At 48.8% G+C, this 14719-nt stretch overlaps 1 protein-coding gene across 1 annotated transcript in view; it reads left to right on the top strand.

Annotated features, from left to right (window-relative positions):
- PTPN5 (protein tyrosine phosphatase non-receptor type 5) overlaps positions 1 to 14719 on the top strand; it is a 45160-nt gene that overhangs the window by 6476 nt on the left and 23965 nt on the right. The window contains exon 2 of the mRNA XM_080640556.1: positions 8548 to 8624. Within this exon, the coding sequence (XP_080496682.1) occupies positions 8600 to 8624 (25 nt within the window). The 5' untranslated portion in view covers positions 8548 to 8599. The remainder of the gene's footprint in view (positions 1 to 8547; positions 8625 to 14719) is intronic.

The raw sequence follows: 14719 nt of genomic DNA, 5'->3' as shown, positions 1-14719 counted from the left end.
TTTAAAAAAATAAAAAAATAATTTTATGGTTGGGGGTCACCACAACATGAGGAACTGTATTAAAGGGTCATGGCATTAGAAAGGTTGAGAACCACGGAATTAAAATATAGTGTACTATGTACAAGGCCTTCTTCTAAGATCATCCTATTCACTCATCTCAATAATATTATGAGTTAGGTGCTATTGCTGGTCCATTTTACAGATGAGAAAACTGAGGCACAGAGTAGTAAAGTATCTTGCTCAAGATCAGGCAGCCAGTGAGAGAGCCTTGATTCATGCTCGAGCAGCCCAATCCCAAAGCCTGTGCTTCGTAGTGATTTTAATGAGCTCTTTACACATGCTCCAACTCTAGCCCACTTTTCATTTATTTTTCCAAGAAATATGTCCTGAATATGTACCCAGTGCCACATAGAGTATTAAGCATGGGAAACAGGGAAGTTCATATAAGAGGCTGTAAACCTCATGGTTTAAATAAAGGCTGGGCCTAGGGTGGAGGTAAACTGCATTCGAAGCCTGCTTCCACTTACCAACTGTATGACCTTGGACAAGTGACTCAGTCTCTTCATGTCCCAATCTCCATATGTGTAGGAGGGGCTGATAACCGGGTTTAGCTTGTGGGGTTAGAGTGAGAAATGAATGATGTCATGCACAGCGCTTGGCACGGTACCCAGCACACAGTAAGTACTCGGTAAAAAGAGGCCGCAGGGATCATAACCCACAGTGTGAGGCGGGGATACAGGAATCAATAGATGATTACCAAGCGCAGAGGTGAGAACAGAAAAGGGAGTACCCAGATCTTCCTGAGGGAGTCAGGAAGGGTTCCGCCGAGGAGGTGACATTTGAGCAGGGTGTTGGAAGGGTCTTCCAAGAGTTTTCCAAGCAGAGGTGGGAAGATGGGGCTTTTCCAGTGAAGACAAAGTGCATTCCAAGGCGTTATTGGTAAGAGCGAGTGTCAAACTAAATGGAAATACCAGGACACCCCAACAAGAGGTGTGATCTCGCCTTCACGTTTGTGATCGCCTGTTTTCTCCTTCTAAATTAAACTGTATGCCTAGGGAATAGACGGGGCAGAATGGAGTGTTTTCAGTCTAGGAGAGCAGAGTTAAATCAGATGAACGTTGAACTCTGAATTTGGGTTCCTGTCCACCACTAGGGCAAGGCTACCCACAACAGGTTCTCATCATTACAGCTGAACAGGCCTCCATCAATAACTGGTGTTGGTGGGGTCTGCCCTCCACACTTGGTGAGACAGCTTTTGCCTAGGCTCCACGGCCCAAGGCCTGGTTTTCCTGGTACCCGGAGCGCCCTCTGCTGGTTTCCTACCGCTCCACCACCATCTGCCTCTAAACCATGACAGCCCCAGAACTGAAGCTTGACCTTAAAGAAAGGTCAGCCTATAGCACCTCTGTAGGCTGGGCCTCTCCCGCACACTTCCATCTTCCCTTTCCTTGGGTCTCTGCCACACTCACACCCCCGTCTCCTAACAACAGAGCAGGATGGAGGAGAAGTCATCATTTATCTGGGCACATCCCAAGCAGAGAACACTCAGACCCTGTGTTTGGGATGCAGAACACTCCAAGTTTGCAGTCTGCTCAGACGTGGGGACAGATGGCTGGACAGTGGACAGCTGGGCAGAGAGGGTAGGCAGCTCGGCAGGATAGAAATAGCAGTGAACTAAGCATTGGGAGTCCTGGGCTCAGCGCCTATCCTTCCACAAGTTTTGCTGCACGTATCAGTCTGGGTCCTTTAGTTGCCAGCAACAAAAACTGATCTTAGTAACTTAGGCAGAAAAGCTACTTATCAGAAAGCGTTGGGGTATGACACAGAATGACAGGTGGCTGGCCCCTGGTCTTGGGCCCTTCCTATGACAAGGAACAGACAGGGCGCCAGAAGAAGAGAGCGAGAGCTCCTAACGCAAAATCAGGATTTTGTTAACTACCTGGAAACAACTGTTCACACACCATGTGACCTGAGGCAAGTCACTCTTGCCTCAGTTTCCCTACCTGGATGTTCTAAAACTGGCCTCTCTCCTGCATTCATGCTTTTTGCTGAGAAAGCTTCCTGCCCTGGTCCCAGATGGCACCTTTCCTTATCTTGGGAATGAATGACGAGGCAGTGAGGAGAGTGAGCTCTCCCATTAAGGAGGGCAAGCCCTCTCCTTGTGCATGCTCTGGGACCTGGGGCTCATTTGCATGAGGTCGTCAGCCTGATCCCTTGTTCTCCTGGAACAGCATGTCCTCTGCCCTGCACACTGACCATGCTGATGAAATCTGGATGGCATATGGGCTTTTCCTGGCTGTCACTGGGAAGCTCCTAGCTAGAGTCTGCCATTCCAGAGTCCCCGAAGCCACCAACTCCAAGACCCTGACAGGCCCTCCATTTGACCATTTGTACATCTACAGACTCAAGCCCTGTGCTGAACACCTGGTGTGCAGAGGTGGCTGAGGGTATTGGGATGCTCCTAGTCACTGGAAGCCCAATGAGGAAGCAGGTGCATAAACAGCTACCTATAGCAGCAAAGTAAGAGGCAGAGAGAAGTGTGAGATGGCGGGTGGCGGGGGTGGTGCGAGATGAGAGAGCTTGATTCTTCCTAGATATCAGGGAGTGCTTCGTGGAAGAGGTAGTGTTGGGAATGAGTAAGATTGGGCAGAAGCGGGGAAGGAAATTCTAGGTGAGGAAACATCATAAGCAAAAGCCTAGAGGTGGGAGTAGACAGGTCTGATTTAGGGAAGGGGGGAGTCTGCTGGGGTCAGAGCTTCCGGAGGGTAGAAGGAGCTCTGTGTTGACAGAAAGGGGTGTCTAGAGGGCCCCAGCAGCTTCAGAGTGTGAACCCTAAGGTAGAGGGCTTGTTAGCCTGGGGTTGGGACAGGAGATTCCTGGGGGCTCAGCCTCCCATCCAGGAATCCTGGTTTCAGCACCCCAGCTCCTCCTCTGCCTCCCTCCCCAAACCTGTCAGCTATCACTCTGCCTAAGCAGTTTTTACTCTGCCTAAGTCGTGGGCACCCCTGGCATCCACTCCAGGATGCCTCCTAACAGCACCCACTCATCTGCCATCTCACCCCCAGGTAGCAGTGAAGTGCTTCCAACCCATCTTGGACAGACCTCTGATAGAACACATCGTCCAGCCACAGCAGTTACCTGTTCTGTCTCCCCAACCAGCCACGATCTCTGAGAAGATGGGGCAGGCTGAGTCAGGGGTCTCCAGCACCCAGCACGGGTAGAGTAGCTGCGTGGTACACATTACTAGAACCTTCACAAATGTGAATGAACTGATGATGTGATGATATTGAAGCTGCAAGGGACTTAGAGTCTAAACACTTATTTTATAGATAAGACCTCAGGGAATTGCCCCAAGTCATAAGCATGTTGAGGACAGAATTTCAGTGAGACTTTTTAGAGGCACTGTTTACAAGAGCCCAAAGGAGGAAACAATCCTGATGTCCATTGCCTGATGAATGGATAAATAAAATCTACACTAATAAAAGAGAAATATGCAAATTGACCGTACCTCCACAACATCCACCAGCCAATCAGGTGTGGATATGCAAATTAACACAACAAAGCTGGAGGGTTAATTTGCATATGCAGGCACGTAGCAAAGACTGAAGGCTCCAGCCCAAGCGAAGACTGAAGACTGAAGACTACTGAAGATTGACGACTGAAGACTGAAGAGACTTGGCTTCTCCACTGTGATTGGAGAGGAGAAGCCAAGCCTCGCTGCGGCCAGAGCAGAGAAGCCTCAAGGCTTGGCTTCTCCGCTGCAGCTGGAGCGAAGGCCTGGGTCCCGGGTGCCGGAGGAAAACCGGTGCCAGCAGCCAGGGGAAGGAAGGCCTATTGCACGAATCTTCATGCAACGGGCCTCTAGTATAGTATATTTTTACAGTCAAATATTCAGCCAGAAAAGGAATGAAGTACTGTTACAATTGCATGAATCTTGAAAGCATTATGCTGAGCAAAAAGAAGTCAGACACAAAAGACCTACATACATTATATGATTCCATTTATATGAAATATTCAGAATAGGCAAACATAGGGAAATGTGAAGCTTAGTGGTTGCCAGGGCCTGGGAAGGGGAGAATAACTCTTGAATGTGTATGGGGTTTCCTTTCAGAGTGATGGAAATGTCTGGGACTAGATAATGGTGGTGGTTGAACAGCATTGTGAATGTATTAAATGCCATTGAATTGTATACCTTGAAATGGTTAAAATGACGAATTTTATGTTACGTGAATTTTGCCACAATAAAAAAAAAAAAATAAGGAGTGAGTTGGGGCCAGATCAGATGCCCTAAACTGGGTCTACTGTCCATTCCTCAGACAGAGCTGCTGGCTCCCCTTCCTGTTACTGACCTCCCCAGCCTAGGCCATGGGTGGAGGAGCCTGTAGCACCTCTCAGTGTCGGGGAGCCCCATGGTCAAGCAGAATCCACCCCAGGAGGCAGGATTCCCAGCAGCCAGGCCTGCTTCTTGCTCATGTTCTTCTGCTGAGGCCTAGCCCCCATCACTTCCTCGTCCCACTGACCAGCCTGCTTCCAATTAGCACCAAATGTTCCATACATCGCAGGCCTCCAGGCCTGGCTGTTGCTGTGTGCACTATACAATGGAGGTCTTTCCCTTGTGATCCCTCATCCACCTGGGAACATCCTTTAGGAACCAGTTCCTATCTTCCCCTTGGAGAAGACGTCCTCCTCCCTCCACCCCCCACCACAAGCTGAGATGAGCTCTTCCCAAGGTGTCACATGCATGTATCAATGAACGCAGGTGTGGGTACATCATGTTTGCACATGTGTTTCCCCAGGAGGACTGGGAGCTGTGGAGGGAGGGGCCTGGCGTGTCCGTCACTATATTCCTGGGACAGCTCTGGTGCCTATTCATAGGAGATGCTCAGCATCTGCTTGTTAAATAAGGCAATGGCCTTGGGAAGGTTCTCTTCCCTCCCCGACATTCTCCATCATTGAGGGAGGGACAGGCGAGGTGATGTCTCTTTGTCTCCAGGGTTTTCTGGTTCAAAGAGCAACAGTAGGTGGCCACTCCAGCAAGTCACTGCCTGTTGTCACGGTTTTCTGCTCCTTTGCCCGCTGATAGAAGTGGAGAAGGAGCTTGAAGGAGCCTGCAGCAATCTGCAAGCAGCTATTTCTGCTCTTGGTGAGGAGAAGGGAGGGCAGTGCCCAGAGACTGGGCTTCTCCATGTAGCCTGAATGGACCATCTTCTCTTTGGGAATCTAATTAAAACCCTCCCCTGAACAGCCTAGACATGTGGGTTTGGGCTAAGGGTACCTGGAGTCCTTCGACTGCAGGTTCTTGTTCCATTTTCCTCTACAAACTCGAGGTGCTACTCTTTCTGCTTTTCTGATTATGAAATTAGTCATTTTCTAGGAAGCTTATTTATAGAGTCCTCTGCACGCATGCAGCACCAAGCTATTCTGAATACAGCTTGGGGCCTGGGAGGCTTAGGTGTAAAAGCGTCTGTGAGTCACCCCTGGGGCCCCTTCCAGAGGTATCTGGATATCTTGGTTACTTTTCTGTCCCCAGCGAGGGGGCAGCCCTCATGGACTGTCCTTAGGTGGGGGTGCTCTTTTTGGATAAAGAAAAAGCTCTCAGAACTGGGAGGTCAGGGATAGGCGGGGGGTTTTGTTGTGTTGTGTTTTTTTTTTTCGTGTTTTTTTAATCCTCACCAGATGATATTTTCCCATTGATTTTTAGAGAGAGTGAAAAGGAGGGGGAGAGACACAGAGAGAGAAACATCCATGTGAGATTGGTTGCCTCCCACACACACCTTGACCAGGGCCGAGAATCAAATCTGCAAGCAAGGTACGCGCCCTTGACCAGAATTGAACCTGGGACCCTTCAGTCCATGGGCTGATGCTCTATCCACTGAGCCAAACTGGCTAGGGCAGGGATTGGCATTCTTGATCCCAATTTCCGTGGTCGCGATGTACAACCTGGGATAAGTCAGTCCCCATTTTGTGCCTCAGTTCCTCCTCTGCACAGTCACTGCTCCAGATGTGTGACTCTGTGACCACTCTTGACAGCAGCTCTGGAGGAGGGTTCCACGTGGCTTAACAAAGACCTGCCAGCCAGGATGGTAACCATGTTGGAGGTTCCTGATGGTTTTTCAAGATGGTCAGGGCAACATTCATTTATTCAACAGGTATTTAGTGAACATCTACTATGAGCCAGCCACTGTGTGAGACTTGGAAAATAAAACAGAAATGGTGGTCCCTACCCTGTTGTAATTTTTGGTCTAATGGTTGAGGTAGATGTTAATCAAATAATGGCATAAATCAAAATGAAATTTCAAATTGTGTCCAATACTATGAGTAAAAAGTACTGAGAAGTAGAGATGGGGGAGCTTTCTGGGTAGAGAGGAAAGCATGTACAAACTCCTCCTGCATAAAAGAGCCTGGCCAAAGTGCAGAGGTCAAGAAGGAAAGGGACCTGAAATAAGGCTGGAGGGATAAACACGGGTCAGACCATGCAAGGTCAAGTAAACTTTGTTAAAGGATCTTTATCTTTGTTCCAAGTGCAGGATGATGCCATTCAAGTCATTTTTCATGGAAGCTTATGTGATAAATGTTGAGTTTGGAAAGAGTTGATTCTAGCTCAAGCCTGCCCCATTCAGTTGTACAGGTTGTAAAATGCACAACCTATGCAGCCATATGTATGCATTGGACCACGTGGAGAATGTTTTGGAGGCCAGCCTGAGTGGATGCCAGAGACCAGTTAAAAGATTGCCTCGATGCCCAGCCTGCATGGCTCAGAGGTTGAGCATCACTCTATGAACCAGGAGGTCATGATTCCCAGTCAGGGCACATGCCTGGGTTGTGGGCTTGATCCCTAGTGTGGGGCGTGTGGGAGGTAGCCGATCACTGACTCTCCCATCATTGATGTTTCTATCTCTCGCTCCCTTTCTCTCTGAAATAAATTTTTTAAAAAAAGATTGCCTCAGTAATCCAAGCATGAGATGCTTGGCTTGGACTGAGATGGAGGTGGTGGAGAGGGAGAAAGGTGGAAAGGCTCAGGAGACATTTAAAGGGCCCTCTCTGCAGGAGAGCTCGGCTCTGAGATTTTAGATTCTCAGAGACAGTGCCAATTGCAATGAGGAAAAAATAAAATATAATGCAATGCCCGCTGCAAGCACCTTAACCCAGCCTGTCTGGGTTATTATTATTTCAGCCCAGCCTCAGGACCGGTCCGAGAGGCAGGATTGCAGGACTGATGGGCAGAGAGGCAGCTCAACTCTTGGGCTTCTTGAAAGTAGTATGCTAGTGGGGTATATTAAAGATCCTTTTGGTTGGCAATCTCAGAAATCAAATCCCACTAGCTGAAGCTAAAATGTTGGAAGTTATTGAAAGGATTCTGAGGCATCTCATGGCCTCGGTGGACATGTTGCCCAATCAAGACTCAGAATGGGCCGGAATGCAGCAGCTCTGAGACCCCTCAGCAATAGACATTTCCGACCTTTTCTCCAGGGCACTGCAGCTACCGTGATTCAGCCCCAGCAACCTAGGCTGCAGAACCTCCAGAGTGTGTTTGAAAAATGCAGGCAAGAGCATCTGATTGACACAGCCTGGTTGGTGTGCCCAGCCCTCGATCAGCCATCCACTGCCAGGAGTCAGAGACATGAAGGGCAGGCGGGGCCCACTGCAGCCCACACCTGCATTTCCAGCCATTCCCACAGTCGGGAGCCCCTGTGAGCTGTGCAGTTGCCCTTAGATGATGTCTGTCTACAGACACTTCAAGGGGTCTGTCTGGTCCACAGCAACCTTCTTCCAGCTTCTTGGGTAAAAGAGGAAAGCTAGACCCCACTGTAGTCCTGGAAGGTGCCCTCAGGATCTAGAAAGAGGGTGTTCTGATTTCAGAAAGAAACAGAACGTTTAGAATATACAAAAAAAATACATATAGCTATTTCTGAAGAAGAGCTTTGCATACCACTGTCCACTGCCTGAAGCACAGGGCACTTGCAGTCCTTGGGGAGCTGGGCACAGACTGTGTTACTCAGACCCCTCTATTTGCTCACCAGTGCTTCTAGCTTTTAAACCCACAGTAACTAAGAGGCAGAACAGCACAGCAGTGAGCGTGAGCCTGGAGTCCGAGACTGTCATTTCATACCAGCTCCTACCCAAATGATCTGTGTAACCTTGGGCACGTTCTTGAACTTCTCTGAGCCTGTTTAATGATCCCTAATTCATGAGGTCACAATGAAGACTCTGTGATAAAATTTGTAAAGTGATTTGCACATGGTAAGCGCCCCCCTGCCCCGAAATCTAGAGATGATGATGATGACGAGGAGGAGGAGGAGGAGGAGGAGGAGGAGGAGGAGGGTGGTCGTCATAGTGATGCTCCTGTCACCGATGTCACATGGAAGATACCTGCAGAATTCTTCTGGCTCTGCAGCCTGGCCTTCTGTTGGTCTTTTCCTAAGGCCCCCCTGATGGAGTGGGGTGGAGTTATTCAAAGTGACACAGGACAAGAAAGGAAGGCTTTTGATCTTTGCTCAGGGTTGTCTTGATGCCAGCCTCATCTCCCGTTTTCTCATCCTGCTGCAGGAGGGAGAGAGAGAACCACGCTGCTGATGACTCCGAGGGAGGGGCCCTGGACATGTGCTGCAGTGAGAGGCTGCCGGGTGAGTCTTCCCAGCACCCAGATGCCCCCCCCACCCCCCGCCTCAGAGTTCCAGATGGAGGGAGAGAGCCCCAGATGACACTGGGGCTGGAGTAAAGCCTGGTTAGCTGGGAACTTGCTTGAGAGGAGTGACTCAGCTGGTCCATAGATCTTCATTTAAATGGGGATTTGTTTTTCTAATCCCTGATGTCTTTCATCGTTTGGAGCTGCTCTGGCTCCCATGGAGGGAAGAGCGGGTGGCTGAGGATGTGCTGGGAGGCTGGAGAGCTGGGGAGTCCGGGGCTGGCCAGTACATGACCACTGACCAGTAGTGTGCCGTGCAGATTTCAAGAGGTAAGATTAGGAAACACAGCCTGACTGTGGCATGAACCCAAGGTGGGGTGGACAATATGGAGAAACTACCTGGCAGCCCTGGTTGTGAATGTCAAATTACGCTGCTTGCGTCTGGTTGACCACACCTGGGGGGAGCCTCGCTGTCAGAACCACGGGCCATGTCACCACAGAAATATTACCAAGGTACTCCTGCCCCTGGGGGCAGATGTCCCAGTTGTAGACCCAATACCCAAGTCGTGAAAAACAGCCTTGAAAGGAATAAAGGGAAGGAAGGTGGGGGAAGATTTTAGTGTTGTTGTTTTTCTTTTTAGAAACTTTTTATTGTTTTTTTTTCTTCTTATAACAAATATCCATTGTAGAAATATTAGAAAATAAAGACAAGGGGGAGAAATAAAAGAAAAATTACCATTTTCATTTCTTTCCTTCCATACCTTCTTGTTTAAAAAACAACAACAACCAAAAACAGCCCTAGCTGGTTTGGCTCAGTGGATAGAGCGTCAGCCTGTGGACTGAAGGGTTCTGGGTTCAATTCCAGTCAAGGGCACATACCTGGGTTGCAGGCTTGATCCCCAGTAGGGGGCATGCAGGAGGCAGCCGATCAATGATTCTCTCTCATCATTGATGTTTCTATCTCTTTCTCCCTCTCCCTTCTTCTCTCTGAAATCAATAAAAATATATTTTTAAAAAAACAGCCATTTGAATTCTAATATTGAAATCCCAAACCTGTAGCTTGTCAGAAATCTCATGATTGGCAAGGCACCTTAGAGTGGAATCTTCAGTGACACCCTTTAAGATAGACATTTAAAACAACTAGGTATGCCTCTAAAGCAATGACTCTTTAAGATAAGCATTTATTGCTCTGACCTGTGGCTCTGTTGGTTGGAGTGTCATCCTGCACACCAAAAGGTTGCAGGTTCGATTCCTCATCAGGGCACATACATAGGTTGCTGATTCCATCCCCCATCAGGGTGCAGAAAACAACCAATCGATGTTTCTTTCATATCAATGTTTCTCTCTCCATCTCTCTCCAAAAATCAATAAAAGTATATCCTTGGGTGAGGGTTTAAAGAAAAATAAAATAAGCAGTTATTTTATTCACACCATGAGCCAGCGTCCCAGCTACTGCTGAAGGTCCTCAGGTTAGCAGAGCCCATGGTGCAATTCACACTTTATCCAGTAGGCGGTACCCTTGATCAAAACACTTTGGACTGCCTGATGAGATGGTAGAACCTAGGTCTAGGACAGGAGCCACTCCACAGTTGTTGTGGGGACTAGAAACAACTAACTTGAAGGAGAGAATTCTCCAGAGGGATGTGAGAGCTGTCTGTGACTCTCTGAAAGACTGTCTTGTGAAGGGGGCAGCTGATTCATTCTGTGTGCCTCTTAGGAAGATGGCATAAGCCTAATACATAGAAACTAAAAAGGCCTGTTGGCCCACAAAGATGCAGAACCTTCTTTCTGACTCTAAAAGTGGTCCAGTTATAGAACTTGTTAATTGAAGAGCAAGAAAATGAGTGTTCTGTCACTGGAGGCATTCAAGTATTTTCTGGATAGATATTGGAGAGGAAATTTCCACAATGGGTGGGAGGTCAAGATGACATCAAAAGTCCCTTTCAACTACTAAACAGTTCTGTGATTCAGATATGAGTCATAGAATTCGGAGATGATTCTACAACCAGGGACGGCCCTACTGGCTAGAAAATAATCCATTTTGGAAAATAGGACATGATGTATATTTGTCCAGAGAGTAGCATGGTGGGGAGGAAAGAGCATGGGTTTTGGCCTTTGGGTCTGGCTCTTTTGTTTACAAGATTGCGTCTGGTTGACCACACCTGGGGGGAGCCTCGCTGTGTGTTAACGGTCAAGTCACTTAACCTTGCTGGGCTTCTAGTACTTAATTTGTAAGTGGAAACAACAACAAAATGGTTATTTATCTTCACAAAAGTTAAATAAATAAAATCACACATGCACTTATTCAACAAACATTTATTGAGCAACTACTGTGTGTCAGGTACTATACTAGGTGCTAGGGATAATAGTGGTGAAAAAGGCAGACATAGTCTCTGCTCTGCTTTGAGTTGCTTCTGGAAAATAGGACGAAGCCACAGCAGAAAGGCCACAGTAATAAGCATGTTTAATTCCACCCTTCTGTCCCATTCCTCCCTGAGAGCCAGCAACCAAGGTAGAATGGAAGTTGGTTATCTCCATTGGAGCTGGCACATTGCCTTTCTTGTGCTATGTGCACTGTTCCAAATGCTTTTACATGTATATGTCATGTAATCCCCTCCACTAACCTAGGGAGTCTGCATCATTTGCTATCCCCATCCTATAGATGAGAGGACCAAGGCCCAGGCAGGTTAGGGAATCTGTCCAGGTCACCTAGCGAGTGTTTGGTAGAGTGAGAATTCACTCCAGGCCATCTGTTCAGAGCTCATGCTCCTGGCCACTACCCCATTGCGCTTCCATTGTCACCATAGAGCCACCATCATCTTCTGGAATCCTATAGGTTGATGTAGGAAGAGCTAAGGGGTGTCTGTCCCCAAGCAGAATTTTGGAGGAGGTGATTGATGTCACTGTGTGTATCCCCTTCTCTGTCCTTCCCCTGGAAAACCCTGCCGTCCAGAGGCCAGGCATATGCTCCTCTAGACCCCACAGAGCCCTCTTGATATGATATTGAAGTAACTTTTGCCTGTTTCCTCAATGGGACCATGAACTCCTTGAAGGCAAGTACCTCTCTGTTTCATCCTCCATGTCTAACATTCATCCACTCATTTCTTCATTCCTTCACTAGCTAGTCATTGAGCATCTGCATGTGCTAAGCGCTTTTGTAAGCACTGGAGATTTAACCATGCACCAAACTGAGAAAATTTCCAGCCCCATAGAACAGTATTGTGTACTGGTTAACAGCAGGGACCCTTGACAAGGTGTGGCCCCACCACTTACCATGGGGTGATCATAGGCAAACTACTTAACCTTTCTGTGCGTCCCATTTACAAAATGGCAAGAACAATATTCACTGCCAGGTAGAGTTGTTTGAGGATTAAATGAAGTAATAGAGAAATTAGAACAGTGTTTGGTACACAGCAAGTGCTACACAGGCATTTGCTATTAAGGGAAAGATGGACAAATAAAATAAGTAAAATATATAGCATGGTAGGTAAGTGCTATGGGAAAATGAAGGCCAAGAAGCCAGGGATGGGGAAAGGACTGGAGGTTGGTTCTGGAACTTGGTAAGGAGTAGATTTCCACAAATGTTCATCAGCTGAAACCACTAACCTGAATTGCAACTTGGACATAAAGGGAGATGGCAGGCTAAAGACCAAGAGAATTGGGGCGCTGGCCCTTTAGAATGAGCCCATGGGCACTGCAAGCAATTGCATAACGATAGTGTAAAAACACAGTCCTCAAGTAATCTCCCCACCTCCCAGCTGTCTTCCCTGCTGGGCAAGACCAGAAGCGAGGCAGAGAGGGGGCCAGCCATGCCTGATGACTCACTTATTCCTACACGCACTGCACTGCCAGGCTGGGGCAACATGGCCAATACTCCTAGCCACAGTCACCTAGACCTGAGCTGAGCAGGTCATACAGTCCTCCCTGCTTGAAATTTTTGGGTGAAAAGATCCTCAGGCATCGCCAACACCTCAGGCAGCCCACAGATGCCCCAGGGACAGGCATGCTTGCTCACAGCCCTGGGCACTCCACGCATGTGCTCACACACTCATATGTGTTCTCACTTGTCACAGCCTCATGCTTACATACTCACGTGCACACAACCACACACAGTCACCCAGGCATGCACCCTGTCTCTCTGTCTCACAGAGCCCTGCGGAAGCACACCCCCACCCTCAAGCTCACACCCCTACCAGTCTTCCTCTTGCACACTCAGTCTGACTAAGCTCCATGGCTCCATCATGCATCCCCTTCCACTAGACAGTGCACCAAACTGAGAAAATTTCCAGCCCCATAGAACAGTATTGTGTACTGGTTAACAGCAGGGACCCTTGACAAGGTGTGGCCCCACCGCTTACCATGGGGTGATCATGCTTTTAGAGATGGACAGACTTGCTTGCTCTCGCCTTCCCTCTTTATAGCTCTTTCTCTCCCACAACCATGCCCCTTCTCATGCACCCATACAGACAAGCAGGTATGCTCCTTCCCTCCTGTTCTGTGCCCTGTTCGCAGGCCCTCAGTTGCCCACTGTTCCTAGGCACTGTAGCGGGCACTGGGTGTGTACACGCACACGCACACGTTTATTTTTCTTTTCCCCTCATGCACACACTCTTTTTCACATGGTCACCCTTCTTTTTCATTCCTCCTTGCTTGCTCACTTATTTGCTCACAGTCACCCAAACACATTTATACATTCCAACTCACACTCCCCCCTCTTCCGCGCGTAGGTGTTCACATTCGCAAGAAACCAGGCAACCCGGCTGGTGCTGGGGCCTCCGCTCCTTCCCCAACTGGCACCCTTGTGAGCCTAGTTTGGGACCAGCAGCTTCTTCAGGGATCCGGGGCAGAGGAGGGGGGTAGATAGGCAACAGTAGGAACTAGTGATGGCATGACATCACCAAGTATTGCTCTGTGTCTCCAGTGGGCAGGCTCATGGGCAGGCCTGCTCCTAACATTTGCAGGGACCTAAGTCAGGCTGCATATGGGGCCCCAAGTGGTTCATCACCCGCGGCTCAGTTCTACACTGCAAGGGCCCCTGTGTGCATGCATGTGGGCATGTCAGTCTTGGTGTCTAAGCGTGATCTCCACCCTGCCCCAATAGCTGTTCCTTGGTCACCCCTCACACGTAAAAATCCCGAAGCAGGAGGCCATGTCCACCCTCAGAAGGATGGTCCTGCACCCAAGCTGGTTTCGGGCCCCTTGGGCAAGGAGCTCTGGAGTCCCAGTAGCCAGAGCATGGCCTGGAAAGGGGAGCATAGGCACACCCCCTGTGCCCTGTGGACTGCTCATCCATGGGGAGTGGCACAGCCAGAGAAGAGGGAGCTAGGGCCCGGCCTGAGGACAACACTGCTCTTGGGAACAGGGCATTTCCACAGCCCTCCTGTGGCTGGCTGCTGGCCGGAGCCATGATGTCACTGCCACCCTGAGATTTTAGGATGTCATGATTAGCTGGCTGTATGCAAGGTTGTGAGTAGACACTGAGGTTTGGGTAGGCCATCCATTATCTGTTTGATAGGAGCAGCTGGCCTTTTGGGCCAGTGGCTCTCATACCCACTCCCTACCTAAGTCCCAGGACCTTGAAATCTACCCTCCACCAGCCTTAGGCTCTGTATTATCATAGGTATCCCTCTGAGGGGAACAAGGTCTAGGTTTCAGCAAGATGCCACTGCCCATCATGGTAGCCTTTTATGAAATAAGGAGAAGTCCTATATTCAGGAAACCTTTGCTGCCCTAATCTGGCAGCAACTCCCACTGGCCATCAGAGAGGATAGGTCGTAGCTTTCATGACCATACCACCACAGCATAGATCAGCTCTTAGGCCAGAAGCCAACAAGGGCCAATTGAAAAGGCAGCCTGACCCTTTTATCGATTTGACAACTTTCTATTGAGCAGCTACTCTGGGCCCTATGCTGTGCCAAGCCCTGGTGATACAATGAAGAGCAAGACAGACCGGGTCCCTGCTCTCAAAGAGGATAGGACTCCATGGGAGGGTGCAACAGTAATGGAACCCTATGTTGGGGTGTCATGGAAAGCTTCCTGTGACCTAAAGGATGAGAAGGGTCCTGGTTCATGTTTTTGTTAACCAGCTGTCAA

This window comes from Plecotus auritus, assembly GCF_963455305.1.
Source record: "Plecotus auritus genome assembly, chromosome: 9".
Lineage (NCBI taxonomy): Eukaryota > Metazoa > Chordata > Mammalia > Chiroptera > Vespertilionidae > Plecotus > Plecotus auritus.
This window is presented reverse-complemented; position numbering and strand designations above follow the sequence as displayed.